The sequence below is a fragment of the Talpa occidentalis genome, unplaced genomic scaffold (assembly GCF_014898055.3).
Source record: "Talpa occidentalis isolate TD23 unplaced genomic scaffold, MPIMG_talOcc4v2.1 talOcc4.5, whole genome shotgun sequence".
Classification (NCBI taxonomy): Eukaryota; Metazoa; Chordata; class Mammalia; order Eulipotyphla; family Talpidae; genus Talpa; species Talpa occidentalis.
The window spans coordinates 42680922-42699441 of record NW_023604861.1 but is presented as its reverse complement, the minus strand read 5'-3'; the positions used below and the strand labels follow the sequence as shown (position 1 = coordinate 42699441).

Here is an 18520-nt window from a genome sequence, read left to right as displayed (position 1 = left end):
GGGCTGGAGCATGGTTTTTGCTGAGGCCTGCACCCTCTGCACGGCCCTGCCTTGTTTAGGGATCCCAAGGGACTGCTTGTACCTTAACCATCTCCCAGTTATCCATCAGGAAACCTGGCTTTGCTCATCCTCAGTACCAAAAAGAGAGAGTTCACGTACATCATTCTGGAAGACAGTAGAAAACAGAATGTCCGGGCCCTTATCGACAACAGTGGTCATGTCACCTTCTATGATGAAGACGAAGAAATCTGGTGAGCCTGGGTCTGAGTCCCACACACCCCTCCCCAAGGAGGAGGGCTGTGGGGTCCCCATGGAGAAGGGCTGTGGGGTCCTCAAGTCCCAGTCTCTATGGTCATCTGCCCTCACTGGATCAGTCTCTCTCTCTCTCTCTCTCTCTCTCTCTCTCTCTCTCTCGTGAATTCATTTCTCCTAGTCACAAATGTTGGAAATGGGAGCTGGGCACCATGATGGACCAACATGACAAATCCCTGACTCTGATGAAGGTTTACTATCCGCGCCCCCACCCCACCCCCCATTGCTTCCCCACGGGTGAAACAGAACCACAGACTCACACAACCACTTCTACTGCCGTCATCTCCTCCGCACCTCTTGGGAGCCAAAACTTGTGGGAATTATCTTCGAAAGACCCAGGACCCCTCTGTTCTGAGGTTTGGGGAAGGAGGCCGTGGTGAGTGTTTTGGAGATCCATGTATTATAACAAAAACGCAACTTCTAAATATTTCACTGTACCAGACTACATTTCAATCCCCATTTCTGAAATGGCGAGACACTTCATTTTACTAATTCAAGGTAATTCAGTCATTTTAAAAACATCCCCATCTCTTCAGGTAAGGATTTCCCTTCCTCTGTCCCCTCCTCAGCGGTCAGGCCCTGGGAAATACATGTTATAGCATGGATCAACTGTATACTCTCTTCCTTTTTCCTAGTGAAAGCCAATTTTTTTTTTCCTTTTAGTTCTGAAAAAGAATCTTCACAGGCCTTAGTCTTTAAGGCTATTTCCTCTGCTATGAGTGTTTTCCCACACCACTCCCTATTTGACTACTTTGTTCTCAGAGTTCTCTGTGCATAGTCGCTGAGGTCTGGGCAGTGAAGAAGGCACTGGGTACTAGGAGCACCAAGAGTGGGGACAAGAAACTCTGTTAATGATCCAGAAGAGTGTGTGGCTACTAGTAGGGCTTCTGCTTCCTAATGACACTTCCAGAGCCAGAAGAGACCTTGGGGAAGTCTAGGAACTACTTTTATCGATGAGGAAACATAGGCTCAGCAAAAATGATAGGTCACTTGTCCAGAGTCATACATAAAAACACAGGCAAGGGCCTCCCTGGTGGTGCAGGTGGTTGAATGCTGCACTGTGAAGCTGTCCACAGCCTCTGCAGTGTGGGTTTGATCCTGGCCGGCTGGTGAGAATCCCACATGGCGCAGCAGACCTCTCCTGTCTCGCCCGCTGCTCCCCTCAGCAGTGTATTTCAGTCAGTCTGCCTGTTCTGTTCCCCATTCTGTCTCTGGTGAATTCTCTCACCCTCCCATACATCTGGCCTGTACCCCGGTTCTTGTATAAATAAATAAATCTTTAAAAAAAAACACACACACACAGGCAAGAAGTTGTACAAAGCTTTGACTCAGCCTACAATAGAACATACTTTTAAAAAATTATCAAGTAAGGCATGCAAGAGATACCACACCTTACACTTGAATCTCAGTCCATCAGGATGGTGCTTAGAGCTGGCAAAGGACTGAGCTCCACTCTTCAGATTCTGATTCTGCTGGTCTGGGGTGGGACCTAGAAATCTGAATTCTTCATAAGCTTCCCAGGGATCCCACAGACCAGTTGGGTGTGAGAGCCCAAACCAGTGTTCCCCCCAACTCTGAGGGAATCCATCCTGTCCTCTCATCAAACCCCTCAGGGAGCCTCCCCTCAGAAGTAGATGGTTGGTCATGCTGACATCCTAGACCACTTCTGGGACTCCCAGAAAGTCCCTACTTCATGAGGAAATGGACCCACCCAGAGGGCCTTTCCCGGGGGCCAGCAGCCACCAGAGTTTCCGTGTCTCTTCCCAGCCAGCCCTGCTTCCAGGGCTCAGGCACTAGGATCTCTGACTTGTCATCTCCCATCTCTTTGCCTGGACCTGCTATCTTCTTGCCTTGGCAGTTTTTCTGAAAAGGTGTTAATCATTTCACAACCCATGAATTCCCAAGAGCAGGAGGCACACTAGTATCATCCCCTTCTAACTCTGACTCCTCCTCTGCTAGAGAAATTAGGAGGCTTCCCAGTGTTCAAAGCTAATTAAGCTCAGAGTAAATGTCTCAAAAGGCCTATGCAGGTCCTGTCCACAGGGCCCCCAATCAAGACCCAGGCCACCATCCGGGCCTATATTCTTTTTTGCCCTGGCTTCTCTAACTTCCCAGGCACCCCCTGCTCTCCTTTCTGCACCCCAGCTGTTCCCATGGCAGGAAAAGCCTCTTCCTCCCAAATGATGTCACAGCATTGTCCTATCCCTTCTTTCTTGGTGCTGGACATGCGGCCTAGTGGGGAGAGAGCCCCAGCCTCTCTCTCCATCAGCAGGCCCCATACCCTCTGCACACAGGCCCAGTGCCCAAGTGCTTGCCTGCTCCTAGGAGTGCCCCGCCACTTATCTGTAAGCAGTTGCCACATTGTCCTGTCTCCCCTAGGGTAGCTGCATCTCATCTACTCATGTTCTTGCTGGCTTAAACCAAAGGCAAACAGTGCCAGAGAAGGTGTCTTGAGCATCACAGATTCCATGAGAGAGGGACTGTCCACGTGCACTTCCCCTTCATGCCCATTAACCCCCAAAAGTCACACTACAGGGAAAAATGGGCTCTCCACCCCCAACTGGTCCTTCCCTGGGGCAGTGGCAGCAGAGCAGTGCCCTGAGGGAATTCATCATCAGAACCCAGTCCCATTGTCACGGGAAAAAGATTTTGTGAAAAAGACCCTCCAAGTCCTGGGGAACACACAAAGCTGCTTAGCCAGAGTCTACCAACCTGAATCACTGCTAGAAATTTCTGTGGTTGGCTCCCCAGGTTCCGGCCCCACCTCTGCACCCAGCACTGATGCTAACAAGAGCTCCTCCACTGTCCCGCAGGCCCTAGGAAGGATTTAGAGGCAAGAGTTTCAAGGACTGAACATCTCTTGGGTGCTCCTTGGGGAAGGAGGAAGGCGTGGATAACTTGCCAGGTGTGTGGAAACTAAGTCCAGCACCAGCCCAGCCAGGCCTTCTGCCAGGGAGGGAGCCTTAGCCCAGAGTCAGGGACCCCTGGAGCAGGGACAGACGTCAAATCCAGGAAGCAGGGAGGGTCTAGTACAAGAACTGTGATGGGAGGCACTTGAAGGGTGAGCAGCTGGCAGAGACCTGTTCTCCTACCGAGGATGAGTCCTTCTCTGTCCTCTTCTCCGTCAGGAAATGCAAGTGTTTATGTCAAATCTGAACTGCATGTAGGACAGTGGCCCCTATGTACACTCAAGCCTGGGGGAGACTGCACCACTGAGGGTGTGTAAGTGCAGCCCTGACACGGGCCAATGACAACAGCCCTGACGACTCATTCCTCAGAACACATCTCCGTTGTGGAGAGACACACGGCCATGCAGTGGACGCTCCTTATCAGCAACAGTTACGCGTCAAGTCTTCACAAACACTGAGTTAGCATATGCTGAACGTGTGTGTGTGTGGGTGGGTGGGTGGAGAGAGAAACTTGCACAGATCAGTGAAAATTTGAGTCTTCTGATATATGTGTTCCCAGGCGAGGCTGAACAAGACGTGGCTCTGCCTTCTTGCCTGAGCCCCTACAGAGGTGGGCAGAGGACAGCTGGGAGGGGGCAGGGCACTGCGGTGGGAGAAGCTCAGCCTCTGGGGCTACGGGACAGGACATGACTAACTCCAGCAAGCCACTGAGCGCTGCTGGACCTTGTTCTCTCCCCTGTAAAATAAAGATAATAGAATCTACTGGGTGGAGTTTTTAGGATTTAATATTCTCTGTGTGAGCTGTAAATATACATATTAATCCCTGGGACAATGTGCTCAGTATTTGCTAACTCAGTATTTGAGCTGACTTTATAGAATTACTACAAATAATGAGACTGAACTGTAAATTATATGAAGTAAATATATTTAAATTAGTACATTATAGGGCCTCCCCGGTGGCGCAGCGGTTGAGCGCTGGGTTGCGAAGCTGCCCGCAGCCTCTGCAGCGCCGGTTTGATCCCCGGCTGCTCCCCGGCCACCGGAGGAGGGTCCCACATGGCGCGCAGACCTCTCCTGCCGCCCGCTGCTCCCCTCAGCAGTGTACTTGGGTCCTTCTGCCTGCTCTGCTCCCTGCTCTGGCTCTGGTGAATTCTCTCACCCTCCCGTGCTTCTGACTGTACCCAGTTAACTTAAAAAAAAATTAGTACATTATATGAAGGGAACTAACAAAGGGCAGAGATGGGGCGTCATGTAGGGAATTTGAGGGACTGTTAGGACATAGCATTTTTGCAGAGATATAAAGGGTAAGCAGGACCAGTCACTCCAAGCAGGAAGGGAAGTCCTTTCCAGGCAGAGGGAACAGCATGGAGAAGCCATGAGCAGGAAGAGAAAGAACACATGTGACCCAGAAACTGAAGGGAGACGGCAGGATTGGGGAGCCGGCACAAGAAGACTGAACTCAGACCCAGCCATGGCTGAAGGGTTATGCCTAGTTTTGAGTTTGCCTTCCTTGTTGCAACTCCTTGCACCTGGCAAGACCCTGTGGGCTAGTTTGTGGGTAAAGGAGAGAAAGACCAGGGAGGGAGGATGAGGAGAGGCCTGCTCTGCCCCAGGAGAGGCAGGGATCCTCACCCCTGGAGCCGAGCACTGTGGCCGCCTGACACCCTCTTGTTCTAGGTTGAGCCTGAGTCAGAACCTGGGCTACTACTTCCCCAAAGGCAAATTCCAGAAGGCCTGGAACTGGTGGAACCTGAGCATCCATGTCCACGCACCCCCATTCTGCTCCATCTCCTTGGAAATCAATAAGTACATCAAGATACAAATAAGAAGCCAGGATAATATCAAGCTCTGCTTCACCCACCAAGCACAGAGGATTTATTTAAACCTGGGCACCAAGTACAAGGTAAGGTCTCAACTCCCCACACCCTTTGCCAGGAAGGCATCCACCTGCACTCAGGTCACTGCTGGCTGGGACTGGTCCACGCCACAGGCCTCCACACTGCATTCTTCACAACTCCAACAGCAGGAAACCTTCATGGACCTGATGCCTGACTGTATACAAAGGCATTTGTATAACAAAGGCACTAGGCTCTGAGGAGAGGATCAGCCTCAAATAGCTTGACCAAGAGCCAGACAAACAAAGATGGTCACATGCATTTTCTTACCTGAAACTCAAATGGGGCAGGCCAGTCAGGTGGCAGGGCCAGAAACAAGGAGAAATCTGTGTCCCCAGCCCCATGGTTGGGGTCTTCTTCTCTCTCCCCAAACACACTCAAAACAAATGGCAACCTGGAGTTCCAGGCACTCTGTTTAGCCTGGACAAGAAAGCTGCAGAGGTGTATTCATATTCTCAGGCTGCAACAACCTGGTAGCTAAGAATGACAGAAATTTATTCTCTCCGCTCTGAAGGTGAGAAGTCTGAAATCAAGGTGTCAGCAGGGCCTCATTCCTTCCAAAAACTCTAAGGGAGACTCCATCCAGGCCTGTCTCAGCATCTTGTGGTTCCAGGGGCTCTTTAGCTTGTGGCTGCTCCACTCTCTGGCTCCATCTTCACAGAGCTTCTCTGTGTCTCAGTCTCTCTCTCATAAGGACACCAACCATTGGATTTAGGGCTACCCAAGGTCCAGGATGACCACATCCTGGGATCCTTAACCAAATTCATCTGTGAAATCCACATTTCTAAATAAAATTACATTCCCAGGTACTGGAAAATAGGACCTAGACATATTTTAGGGGGGAACCAAAAAAATGGCTAGTCTGGACCTGGATGGGCTCTTGAGCCCCTTCCTAAGGACCAGAGTCAAGAAGAGGACTACAGATCTCTTTGGTCCCCCCACTAAGACCCACACAAGATCCTATTCTTGCCTCAGCACCCCTTCCCTGTCCCCTATTCTAGACAGATGGACATGGCACCAGGTAGATAAGGAAGGCAGAAAACTAAGTTGCTAGAGTAACCAGCCCAACAGAAGATTCTGGCAAAATTAAGCTACTGATTATGATTTGAAAGGAGAGGTGGCAGCGTGGTAGATTTAGGGTGACCAAATATTCAAACCAATTTTCTCAGGACTGAGGATTTCCCAGAACACGGGACTTTTTAAAACTAGGAAAGTTCTGAGCAGACCTGGATAGCTGGTCACCCAAGATTACCCGGCCTGACAGCCCAGTCATTTTACAAGCTGAAAATTGACATCCCAACCCCCTTACCTACCCTGGATAGCCCAGAGCAGCAGCCAGTAAAGAGGAATCACCCTTCCTCTCCCAGCACCCATTTGTCCCTCCACACAACAGTGCAGCTAAGTGGGGGCAGCTAGGGTGGAGACAGCCTCAAGGCCAGGGCCACCAAACCTTTGAATGACAGGGGATTCACGGAGGGCCAGGAGAGGAAGTAGGCACACAGAAAGGATGGGTGAAGGGACACTATGGGTGACAGCCAGGGAGGAGCTGTGACCCTAGCACATGGGCCCCAAGTGGAACACATCTGTGTAATTGTGACGAGTCAGCAGGGTCTGGCCAGGCCGCAGCTGGGCTGCCCTGGAAGAACTACACCATCCCACGCCTGCCTTCTGCCGTCCCTGCATGACAGCAGGCTGAACTCTTGCTCTCTTTGAGCCTGTTGTTCTCTGTAAAACAGACATAGCATAGGCTTAAATAAGATACACTGTGTGAACACATTTCATAAGCTGGTTACCTCATAGAAATAGAATATATTGGTTATCCTTCGTTATTACCCACCTCCAGGGACCACCTGGCTTGGCCTTCTGCAAGGAACAAACCAAAGCAGCAGTTGTCCTAGAGGTGGCCTCTCCGCAGTGGTGCCTAATGCCACCAAAACCCAGACACACGCCAAGGAGCCCAATGTGGAAGTGGGGCTGATAGGCAGATGCTGCAGACAGTCTCTGGCTGTTGCAGGGCCTCGGTCTCCCCCCATGGAAGGGGAGAATCCAGAAGCCACCACGAGGGCACAGCAGCAGGGCCAAGAGCTGGTAACCCTTTCATTTGGGGTCAGACAAGGGTGGCCACAGGCATGTTTGGGCAGCAGCAGAAAGGAGCTGGGCCCACACATTTATGCCCCAAGAGTGAAGTTTCTAAGACTCGATCACAGACAGGGGGGTGCGGGTGGAGTAAGCACAGTACTTGGGCCTGTTTATCCTTACCTAGTCTTCCATGAATTCCTACAGTTCATACCCCCAGAGATTTTAAGTGAAATGGAGAAGAAAACAATCCTAGAGGTGGAAATAGATTCAAGGGTTCAGAAGATCCAGGTCCTTCTGGGAAAAATGAGCAAGATCCTAAACATCCTGACCATCTCTGATTTGGAAAGCTTCATCAATGTCACCGGCATCTTGCTAGAGAATGACGAGTTTCTGAGGAAAGGATCTAATGTCTCATCCACCAAATGGTCCAAGGATTTCTCCAGCAACAGGCAGATGATTCGGAATAAGCAGTCGGGAGCACCAGTCTTTTGAGAGTTGGTTTGAAATTTGTCACAGTTCCTTGGTTTAAAAAAAAGGAGGGTGTTTTCAGGAGGCCTACAAAATGTGTGGCTGAGCACAAAAAGACCTAAAAATCAGCTGTGACCTGACAGCATTACAAGCAAGTTATTTCAGTAGGCAATACATGTCAATATCTGCATACCTGTCCTGGGCATGTCTGCTGGTCACTTGAACACAAAAGTCCTTTAGCAGCAATTCCTGCACACGGTTGACCTAAACCAGACTGTCTCAAAGTCTAGCTCAGAAAATTGCTGGCTGTGTCATCTTGAGCAAGTAGCGTACGCCTCAATTTCCTCCTCTGTAAAATGGGTCTAGAAATAATACCTCGGGAGGTTCTTATTAATCCTGGCCTCATCACAAAACCCCCTCTTCCACCCATGCCAGAGCAGAGGGAAACAACGGCAAACCAAAACCAGCCTGTATCAGGCCTCAATCAGGAGCCAGAGGGAAGATCAAAGGTCCTAACTTAATCCCCTCCAAGAGATGGGACCCTTTGGGTTGGGTCTTGAGTTGGTAACAGCACCCAACTCAAGTAGGTAAAGCAAGATGAGAAATGTGTGGTCTGAATGGAGGATGAAGTGCATCTTATCTACTGCATGGAAGGCCTCCAGAAGCCAGGAGGACTTTCTTTCTCATCTCTATTAACAATTGTCTTGTTCTAAAGACATTTTCTATGCATTTCAGTTCATGTGGCTTTGTCTTTCAGTTCAGGGGTTTTCAAAAGACCCCAGTGGTCTCTGACTGATCTGTTGATGCACTCCAGTGTGATAGGGGAGGGTAGGTGATGTCTTGTAAACACGGTGCCCAGCTGATGCCCAAGTATGGGGAGAGGCAATAATTTCTAGAAAAGAGGATATGAGAGTTGGACAGCGTGCTTTTTATACAACCCTGGCACCATGCAAACTTCCCATGACTACCTCATTGCAGCTTAAACCAACATAGAATCTAAAACACCTTCTTCCCAGCTCACCCTCACAATTATCCATTCCCTGCTAGGAGACACCAGGCCCCTGTCTATGAGACCCTGCTCTCGTGTTGACCTTGAGCTGCCCACAGCCAACCTCAAAGTCTTGTCATCACCTAACCAAACCAGGACAACTGAGCAGCTGAGTGGGACTGAAGTAGCGAGTGGCAGAGCATTACACAGTCACTTCCATTATTTGAAGGTCACACCTTGTTGGCAATGTTATCAGTTAAAACAACAGTTACTTTGTTGCAAGGTCACGAACCACAAATGACACTGATAACCACTGTGGAAGCAGTGGTCCTTTACCAGCCAACCTCCCTGTTTTAGCATGCCCCGTTAGTTCTCTATGTCTGTTCAACGTACATGCACTTACCAGGCACTAGAGACAAAAGTTTCTCAGTCCGTCTGGGCGACAAGTCCTCAGCAGCTTCTCAGAACCAGCCCCGATGTTTCTCCTCACCAGGCAGGATGGAGACTGCTGTGGAGCAGAAGGTGTGTGTGTCTGTATTCACACAGCCCTGACTGGGTTCTTGGCATCACCCCTTCTAACTGTGGGCAAGGTAGTGAGCCCCTCTGTGACTCAGTTTCCTCATCTGTCACAGGAGGACAGTCACTGAACAGACATTTCCTAAGTGATGCTTACAGGAGAGCTCAGTGCTTAGATGTGGGCTCTTGTTACTAGCAGCCAATTCCTCTTCCTGATCATCCTCCTCCTGTAACACCTGAAAACACTATTCCACTAATGCAGAGGTTGTAAACAGGTAGCCTTGCAGAGGCCTTTTGTTTGGTCAACCCCCATTTAAATATATTTTGTTACCAATATTTAAAAAGATTGCACATGAAAACAATAGCTTTCCAGTTTCTCTTGTAACTGCTGCTCTGTCATGAAAAGCTGAACACAATAACGAAATATTCAAGGGCTATTTTCATAAGGAACATTAATGCCTCACAGACTGGGCAGAAAACAAAAGGAGCCAACCAGAAGGCCAGGAACAACACAAGTCCATACCCCATTCTCTATATTAGTTTTCTGGGGTTACTGCAACAAAGGACCACAAACTGGGTGGTTTAAAAGACAGAAATGACTGGTCTACCAAGGTCACTAGAATGAGACTCTCATAGTTCTCTAGAAGTCCAAGATCAGGGGTTTCAGTCTGGAGGTGCTAGGGAAGGATGTTCCAAGCCCCTCTCACATATAGTGGTAGTTCCTTGGTGGGGGATAAATGAATTGATCAGTTTTACGCCACTAGCCTCTGTGGCTATTACCTGCAGCCTTGATCACGTTAAAGCAGAGGTGCTTGGGAGTGTGGGTGTGGAGCACGCGTGCCTGATTGTGGACACCTGGAGCATGGGTGGGCACACTCTAGGCGCATGCCTGAGCCTAGAGGTCAGAGATATGAGGGCAGCACCACTCAGAGATGAGAGACAGCCACAAGAGGACAAGTGACTACAGAAGAGGCAAGACCATGAGAGAATGCCAGAGCCCAGAGAAAAAGCGTAGAGATTTGTGGGGAGCTGGGAGGCTCGGTTGACTGCCTGCCTCCCAGCAGCCCCCTGTCCGGCCCGAGCCTGCCTCCCTGCATGCCAGGCTGGTGTGCCTGTGTGCCTGGTTCTTTGAGAAAGCATTAAAAAATTGAAAAAACTTGAAAAATCCACTGAGGGCTCCAAACTCTCCTTTATCCATCTGCCTAAATTGATAGTGAGCCTGTCCTGTGCTTGCTGGCAAAACACTTGGCTCGTGGCATCCTGCCAAGTTTCATTTGGTGCCCTCTGTGTGTGCATCTGTGTCAAATTTCCCCTTTTTAAAAAAAAAGATTTATCCATTGATGCATATAAGAACTGGGGTACAGGCTAGAGGTGTGGGGGGGGGTGTGTGAGAGGATTCACCAGAAACAGAGCGGGGAACAGAACAGGCACACTGATGAAATACACTGCTGAGGGGAGCAGCAGGCAAGTCAGGAGAGGTCTGCTGCGCCATGTGGGTAGCTCCCTGGCCAGCTGGGGATGGAACTCGTGTTGCAGAGGCTGCAGACAGCTTCATAGGCTGCATTCCAACCCCATGTGCCACCAGGGAGGCCCCAAATTTCCCCTTTTTTATAAGGCCACCTGTTACACTGGCTTGGGGTCCATCTATCCTCCAGTATGACCCTATCTGAACTACACCTACAACAATCTTATTTCCAAACAAGGTAACATTCTGGGGGTTAGGATTTCAACAAGTTGTGGGACACAACTTGGACCATAACACTCTTTGCCTGACACCTCTGGCCCTCCCAGGTCCTCCCCTTCTCCCATCAGACAAATTCTCCGACTCATTACTTTCTTTCAATGACTACACAGGCACTTCTCCCTAAGTGAAAACGAATTAAGTTGTGCTGTTTATTAATACCAAACTATCTGGTCACACACAAGGGGGCCTCTTCACTTGCCCACAGCAAAGGTGATTCCTTTGTAACTAATTAGACCAAGCAGCATGTACACACCAAGCGCCCTCCATGTGCCGAGGGCCCTCTGAGGAGAAAAGAAAAAGCAGTCTCCCCTCAGAAGGCTAAAGAGTAGGGATTAGTGAGGCAAACAGCAAAATAAATGATTGCTTTGTAAAGCAGCACAGTAGCAGCAGAGCAATCACGTGGGGGAGGGTTGCAGCAAGTCTCTTGGAGGCGCCCGAGGAGCTGAGCTGAAGAACTGAAGTGAGGGTGGGGGTGGGATTCATGCTAGTCCTGCCAGAGAGGGGAAGGTCTGTGCAGAGACCTGAGAGAGCAGGCATCTGGGGCTGTTAGCCGACTATATTCTCTTTCGGTTGCAAGCCCCAGGCCCCTTCCTTTATGGAAGAATTAGCCCTTGTGAGTATTTATCAATGGGCACCAGTGCCCTGCCTCCCACTGCAGAAGCAAAGAGGTTGGATCACCCAGGGTCAAGACACAGAAACCACAGCAGTAATTTGAACAGGGAAAATGTAATATAAATTATTCACAAGTTAATACCAAAAGGGAACTAAAAGAACGCCAAGAAAGACAGGGAAGCAATGTAAGCTGCAGCGCTTTCTCCCTTGCTCTCTCCCTCCCTCCCCTCAAAGAGCCCTGTAGTGCCAAGCCTGCAGGCACAGGGCAGGTTCTCTATCCATTCAGGCAGATGATAAAGGAGAAACCTGGAGCCCTCAGTGGATTTTTCAGACTTTAATGCTCTTTCTATGCCAAGTGTTGTGGGGCAAGCCTGTAAGGCTGGCAAGGCAGGGAGGCCAGGGGGCCAGGCTCACAGCACCCGGTGAATCTGTCCGCTTCTCTCTTTGGGCTCTCTAGTGTTGTCTCCTGGCCCCGCCTCTGTAGTCATTGTCCTCTCTAGCTGTTCTGCAGGAGCCATTTTTCCTGTCTGAGTGGGACAGGAAAAATGACGCTGCCCTTATAGCCTCGGCCTCCAGGCTCAGGTGTGCCCACTTACGCATGCCCACACCATACTCAGGTGCCCACCATCAGGCATGCGTGCCCTACGCCCGGGCTCCCAAGCGCCTCCTGATCCTGAATTCAAGGCCGCAGGTGATAGCCATAGATGCTAGCAGCATAGAAGCCTGAGCATCTTCATTTACCCTAAAAGCCCCTACCAGTCATTCACACCTTGCTGTGAGGTGTGACTGAAGGCAGCAGGCAGGGGCTGGCTGGTGGGGAAAGTCACTGAGGTGACAGGGAGCTGGAGCTGGTACACAGGGAGTGGCCACTAGGGTGTATAAGCTGGTTCACGAGAAGCTTCCCATTGGGATACCAGGAAAGCTGAAGAGTCACTAGATCCCCACACCTTGCTGACAGCTGCAACACTGAAGGAAAAACAAACACACCACAGAGACACCCCCTTTCCCTATGCCTTGAGGTGCACCTGCAGAGCCCCACAGTCTAACACTGCATCAAAGGGGAAATGTTCTTAGGGTACAGTTCTGGAATTTGAAAACAAGGTAAAAAATTGATGACTGGCACAGAGAATCCTCCTCCCTGTTCTGGCATTCAGTTAAAGAATGGAACATTTCGGGCCTCCCTGGTGGCGCAGCGGTTGAGCGCTGGGTTGCGAAGCTGCCCGCAGCCTCTGCAGCGCCGGTTTGATCCCCGGCTGCTCCCCGGCCTCCAGAGGAGGGTCCCGCATTGCGTGCAGACCTCTCCTGCCGCCCGCTGCTCCCCTCAGCAGTGTACTTCGGTCCTTCTGCCTGCTCTGCTCCCCGCTCTGGCTCTGGTGAATTCTCTCACCCTCCCGCGCTTCTGACTGTACCCAGTGCTTGTATAAATAATCAATCTAAAAAAAAAAAAGAATGAAACATTTCCCTCTTCCTCCGCCACCTCCACCCTCTCCCCCACCACACACACACCTATGGGACGTTAGCTTGGCCAAAGACGAAGCAGTCACAGTGGTGCCCAGTCCAGGATCTGTCACAGATGTGGAGTCTGAGTATTTGCTTTGGAGAAAAAAATGATGACTCCTGTTGTCATCCCTCTGGTCTTCCATTCTCTGGCCTGTCCCCCAACTTCTCCACTTCCCTCCAATAAAGTCCTTTCCTGTTCAAGTTAGATGTGATGCCTTCTACTGATTGCACTCGAGGATCTTGATAGGTATACAGGATGAGCAGTGTGGCTGGCTGGATGAGGGAACGTACCACCACCTGTTATTAGCCAGGGAAAAAAATCGAAGCTCAAAGTACATGCTGCTATCACACCAAGTTGGAAATTGTTCAGTTGAAGCATCGTAAGTGGGGGACCATCTGTGTGGTTACTGTTGAAAGGATGCCACCAGACCAAGAATCTAGAAGCTGCTTCCTTTTTGCCAGGACGGGATACTAAGAAAAAGAAGATAGGTAAGTGGAAGAGCCACTACCAGGAGAAAAGTCCTCCAGCAAGAAGCGATGAAGTTCCTCTTGCCGCGGAAGTAATTTTAAACAATGGTCCCTTTTCGATTATACTCAGTGAAATAAGCCAGAAGGAAAAAGAAAAAAATACAGATGGTTTCACTTATAGGAGAAATATAGGGGAACCAAAGAAGGGATCAAGAAAAAAGTAATAATAAACAAAATTAACAGGCAACTATAAATCAGCGACATTTGCAGGAGAGGGGAGGGAGAAGGATCAAATCGGGAAGGAAGGGCACAAGGGACTATGGTGATGGTGCACAGGTGAACTGGTGGTGGGAATTTTACAGGGACGACACCTGAGAGAACGAAAACATTGTATAAAAATGAACAGTGATGTAAAATATATATAAATGTTTTTTTAAATGGTCCCTTTTCAAAAACTAAAGTTGACTATTCTTACTTGGAAGGTAATGGCTGACGAGAATTTAAAGATACGATGTTACACCACAGGGAAGATACCAATTTGTTCTTATCGCTACTACTACTAACTTTTTTTTTTTAAGATTTATTTATTTATTTATACAAGCACTAGGTACAGTCAGAAGTACGGGAGGGTGAGAGAATTTACCAGAGCGGGGAACAGAACAGGCAGACTGACAAAGAAATACACTGCTGAGGGGAGCAGCGGGCGCAGCAGGAGAGGTCTGTCGTGCCATGTGGGACCCTCGCCAGCGGCCGCAGATCAAACTGGCGCTGCAGAGGCTGCAGGCAGCTTCGCAGCTCAGCGCTCAACCGCTGCGCCACCAGGGGAGGCCCTACTACTAACTTTCAACACAACTATACAAACAGTTCACAGTGCTCAAGAAACTGGCAGTTTTGCAAACAAAGAAAAAAAGATGCTTCAGAAATGTCTTTCCAAAATATATCTTGCCAGAAGAATCAACACAGTACAAATAAAGTTGGGGAAGGTTGATTAAGATTGGTGGAGCGTATCCACATCAACCTCCTGCTTGGGATACTATTACAGTTTCGTAAAATGTTAAGATTGGGAGAAGCTGAGTAAAAATTCAAGGGATCCCTCTGTATTACTTCTTACAAATTATCTCAATAAAAATTTCAGTAAAAAATGTTAGAAAGAATCCATAAGTGTAAACAGACACACAGTAGGAAGCAAAAATCTTTATTTTTTTAAAAATTCACATTTATTAAAAACAGTAATTTCTAGTCAAATAATATAAAGCATTTTTAAATTAATTATTTGAAAGTATATACACTCTTTGTATAAGTAAACACTTGAACTGTACAGATTTAAACAAATGATCATTTAGCAAACGACCTGGATCACTATCACTCAGCTTTGTAAGGTATTTCAGTGTTTCAGAAATAACAGACTCAAAACACAAGGAGCGCTGTCAAATATTTTTATCCTTAAGAACATACTCTGCTCTGTACATCAAATTAAATCAGTCACAGATTATACAATAATCATGCCCTCATTTCTTTGGAAAGGCTATTAAAATATCAAATGTACATATAATACACAAAACTCAATATTTTACAGTTTATTTCATTAAACATGTATTTAAAATAGCAAGTGGAAGTAAACACCATCCTTCTAATTCATTCATTTCATGTCAAATAATGAATATGGACAATCTTTACTTTCTACCTTCCCAAAATATCGAGTGTAAGCTCCATCGAGCAACACCCATTACCAATTTAAATTGAGTTGAAAAACAAGTGACCTGTTTAAAATGACAGATGTCAGGATATGTAACCTACTTACATACCACTGAAGCCTGCCTGAAGGGGACAAGAAATGTCACAACATCGGAGACAATGAGTAAGTCACCGATGCATCACGAAGGACTGCTGGCGACATTCCAGAACCCTCACCAGTGTTCCATCTCTAAACTAGTGTTTTAAATACTCAAAATTTCTTTTGACCCGAAAAGCAGACATTTACTATAACACCAGAAGCAAAACCAATCCAATCACGAAATAGATATTTGTTGGAAAAGTCATATGTTTATGACTTTTAATAATGTATTTAATGATCCCTGATAGTGTGGTAGGCTTGAAGGGGTGGGCAGTCTCCACCCTCCATGTCTTTGTTAGTAAAATGTACTCTACTGTAGCAGGGTTAGAGATCCACAAGATTGGGACACAGCACAGCTACTGATTACACAGGACATGAGGTGTTCACTTCTGAAAGGACTACGAAAACCGAAGGCAGTGTTCAGGAGGCTGGTAACCCTAACCTTCATGCAGGAGATACACTATTCATCAGGTCTCCTATGTGCCAGATTTAAGACCCCTTCATTGGTACTTCCTGCTCACAAACACCAACTACTATACCATGAAGATTCTCATTAAAGATACTACTCATATCTATTATGAGGAGGCTGCAGCTCCCTGCTTTCGCACCTTCCATTTTGTACCGTGGCAATTCAAGATGAACAGACACTGGCACCTTACATGAGGTCCTTGCATCTTGAAACCACCTTACATCAAACAAACAAAAAGATAACACTCTGAATTCCCAAGCAAGCAGAATGTGTTCTCAGAAGTACCCTATCTACTCCAAACTAAACTTCAAAGGGATTGGAGAAACATTACATTAAATAGAGTCTAGAAGTAACATTTCTGGAAGTAAAAAACAGTCCTTATGGAATGCTCAGTGGTTAAAAGTGATGCACTGCTTCACGTTTGGACAAATACTACTCTTACAAGCTTTCTAATGAGCTGTATTTCCAAATGTTCTTATTTGCACTACTCAGTAACCTATTTTCACTGCTTATCATCTGCTAAGAACCATTTCATTGTGTGCCCACCATAGCTGCCTCTTAAGAACTTCCATTAAATGAGGCAGTTATCACCATTCAGAGATTAATCTTTGGCATTTTGATGTTTTTAAAAGAGAAACACAAATCTTTTAACACTTTGCTTATATTTCATTTTGCAGACACCATTGAGCAGCACGCGTGTGTGGTTCTCAGGGACACTCCCACGTACGATTCCTCAGTGTCCTGAAGGCTGCAGACTTTTCAGGTCGCTCTTACCAGACAGACCATTTACACCCACAACCTGACTGGCCTGGTTATTTAGAAGCTGATAGTATGAGGTTCAGCTGAAAAGCAAAATAAAAGGCTCTATTAGTCCTTCTTGGGATAACATAATTGCCTGCGGACAGTTTCAACTATCACCACACCTAGGCCCTCAACTCACATAAAATCCAATGAGAACAACAGAAAAATATACATGCCAACACTGACAAGGGACAGAAATAGAGCTAAAACATCAATTTCACCCTTTTCTGCTCACTGTGTTTTGGGATGAATTACAGGTAAGCTGAATTCTTTAAGTGAATTTTAGGCTCACATACTAACTCTGACCCGAGTATGCCCTGCCCACTCTGTAAAGGAAGGGGTGACAAAGAAATAGTTCCTGCCAGTCTGCAATCTCATATCTACAGCCCAGGCCCTTGAGACTTGCAGGTCAATGAACCTGGCAGTGAACCCTTCTATACCTTACAAACTGTTTTGGTAATCAAAATAATCACCCACTAATCTCTTTTATAAATTTGCACTTCAGTGGGAGACACAAAATGACCTCAGTCTTTTTCCTGCCAAAAATACAAACCTTGAATCCAACTATGAAGAATTAGTCAACACCAAATTGAGGGACAGTCTATAAAATAATTGTCTCAGCAAAGTCAAAAGAGCCAAAAAAGGCGGCATAGCTGCCCCAGTTTAAAATAACTGAAGAATGTGACATTGACAACTGGCACCAGGACTAAATCCTGGACTGGAAGAAAACATCTGTAAAGGACACTACTGAGACTGTGCATAGAATCCCCTGTCCTTAGGAAACACACACACTGAACTATTCCAAGTAGAAGAGCACTATAGCTCCTAACATTCTATGAAATGACTTAAAAGAGTGCTGGGAAGAAGGGGTGGGAGAAGAAGCAATGGTAATAAAGCAAATGGGGCGTAATAGCATTACCATTCTTGTATTTTTTCTGTAAATCTGAAATTAAGTAACAAAAATGTACTATTATTGAATCTCTAGAAAATAGGCTACAAACATTTTATTTCTAAGAAAATTTGAAATAGGATAGAAAATGACAGTAAACCAGAAAGCCCCTATAGGAAAAACTGACAGAATCAGAATACAAGATACTTGTCGCACCCCTTGGCCAAGTGACTTAAACTCTCAGGGCCACAGTTTCTTCACCTGTAAAATGTGGCAGATAGAGTGGGGTCAAAGTGACAATTAAATAAGATCATATATGTCAACTACTTAGAACAATGCTTGGCAGCAATCAGAAGTCAATAATACCAACTACTATTATCTAGAAAATGTTAATGGTTATTAAATATATCTCTATTAGTGTTTTTCAAACTGCTAGGCTGCAACCCGTTTGGTACATCATGAAAATAATTCAGTGGTTCTTAACCAGCATATTTTGAACAAAACAAGAAAACAGGGAAAAGAAGCAAAGTAAAGCAATTGAATTTCATATAATTCCATATAATGCAGGTAATTAGTTGCTGTGAAACTTTTAAGTTATAGACATATATACAACCACACACACAAAGATATATCTCACTGACAGAAGTCAAGTGGGAACCCAGGAACTGAATATTCTTGCTTCCTCCAGCACACCACTCTTATGCCTTTATCCATGAAGAAGAAGCACAAGAAGCCCAGGACCCCCAAGTCATTTCTTACCTACTGATTCTATGACCCACAAGGCTCTTTTCCAACCTCAAAGTCAACCCCTCTGAACTCCTGTAGCCCTTCCGCTGTGCTCCCTGGACCTACAGTCAGTCATCAGCAAAATCCCCTCTCTCCTCAGCCAGTTTTCTGAACCTTCCTACCCTAGCTGAATCCCGGCTACCCCCTGAGGATAAGCCTCCCCTGCAGCATTCTCAAGTGATGGGTGTTTTCTCTTCCACATGCTTGGAACTACTGGGCCAGGAGATGAGATGAGAGTCCTCTCTGATTC

At 47.1% G+C, this 18520-nt stretch overlaps 2 protein-coding genes across 4 annotated transcripts in view; one reads left to right on the top strand and one right to left on the bottom strand.

The window, feature by feature from the left end:
* The window catches only part of ERICH6B (glutamate rich 6B), a 58898-nt gene extending 51051 nt beyond the window's left edge, over positions 1-7847 (top strand). Inside the window, exons 13-16 of one of the 3 annotated variants that reach the window (XM_037527007.2) lie at positions 99-251; positions 434-688; positions 4899-5124; positions 7400-7847. In XM_037527007.2, coding sequence (XP_037382904.1) covers positions 99-251; positions 434-688; positions 4899-5124; positions 7400-7687 — 922 coding nt within the window. In that variant the 3' untranslated portion in view covers positions 7688-7847. Of the gene's footprint in view, positions 1-98; positions 252-433; positions 689-3063; positions 3105-4898; positions 5125-7399 lie in introns of those variants that run through there. The other 2 variants (XM_037527008.2, XM_054701364.1) reach the window with 2 other exon arrangements.
* A 6823-nt stretch (positions 7848-14670) lies between these two features.
* COG3 (component of oligomeric golgi complex 3) overlaps positions 14671-18520 on the bottom strand; it is a 48562-nt gene continuing 44712 nt past the window's right edge. Inside the window, exon 23 of the mRNA XM_037526999.2 lies at positions 14671-16636. Coding sequence (XP_037382896.1) covers positions 16607-16636 — 30 coding nt within the window. The 3' untranslated portion in view covers positions 14671-16606. The remainder of the gene's footprint in view (positions 16637-18520) is intronic.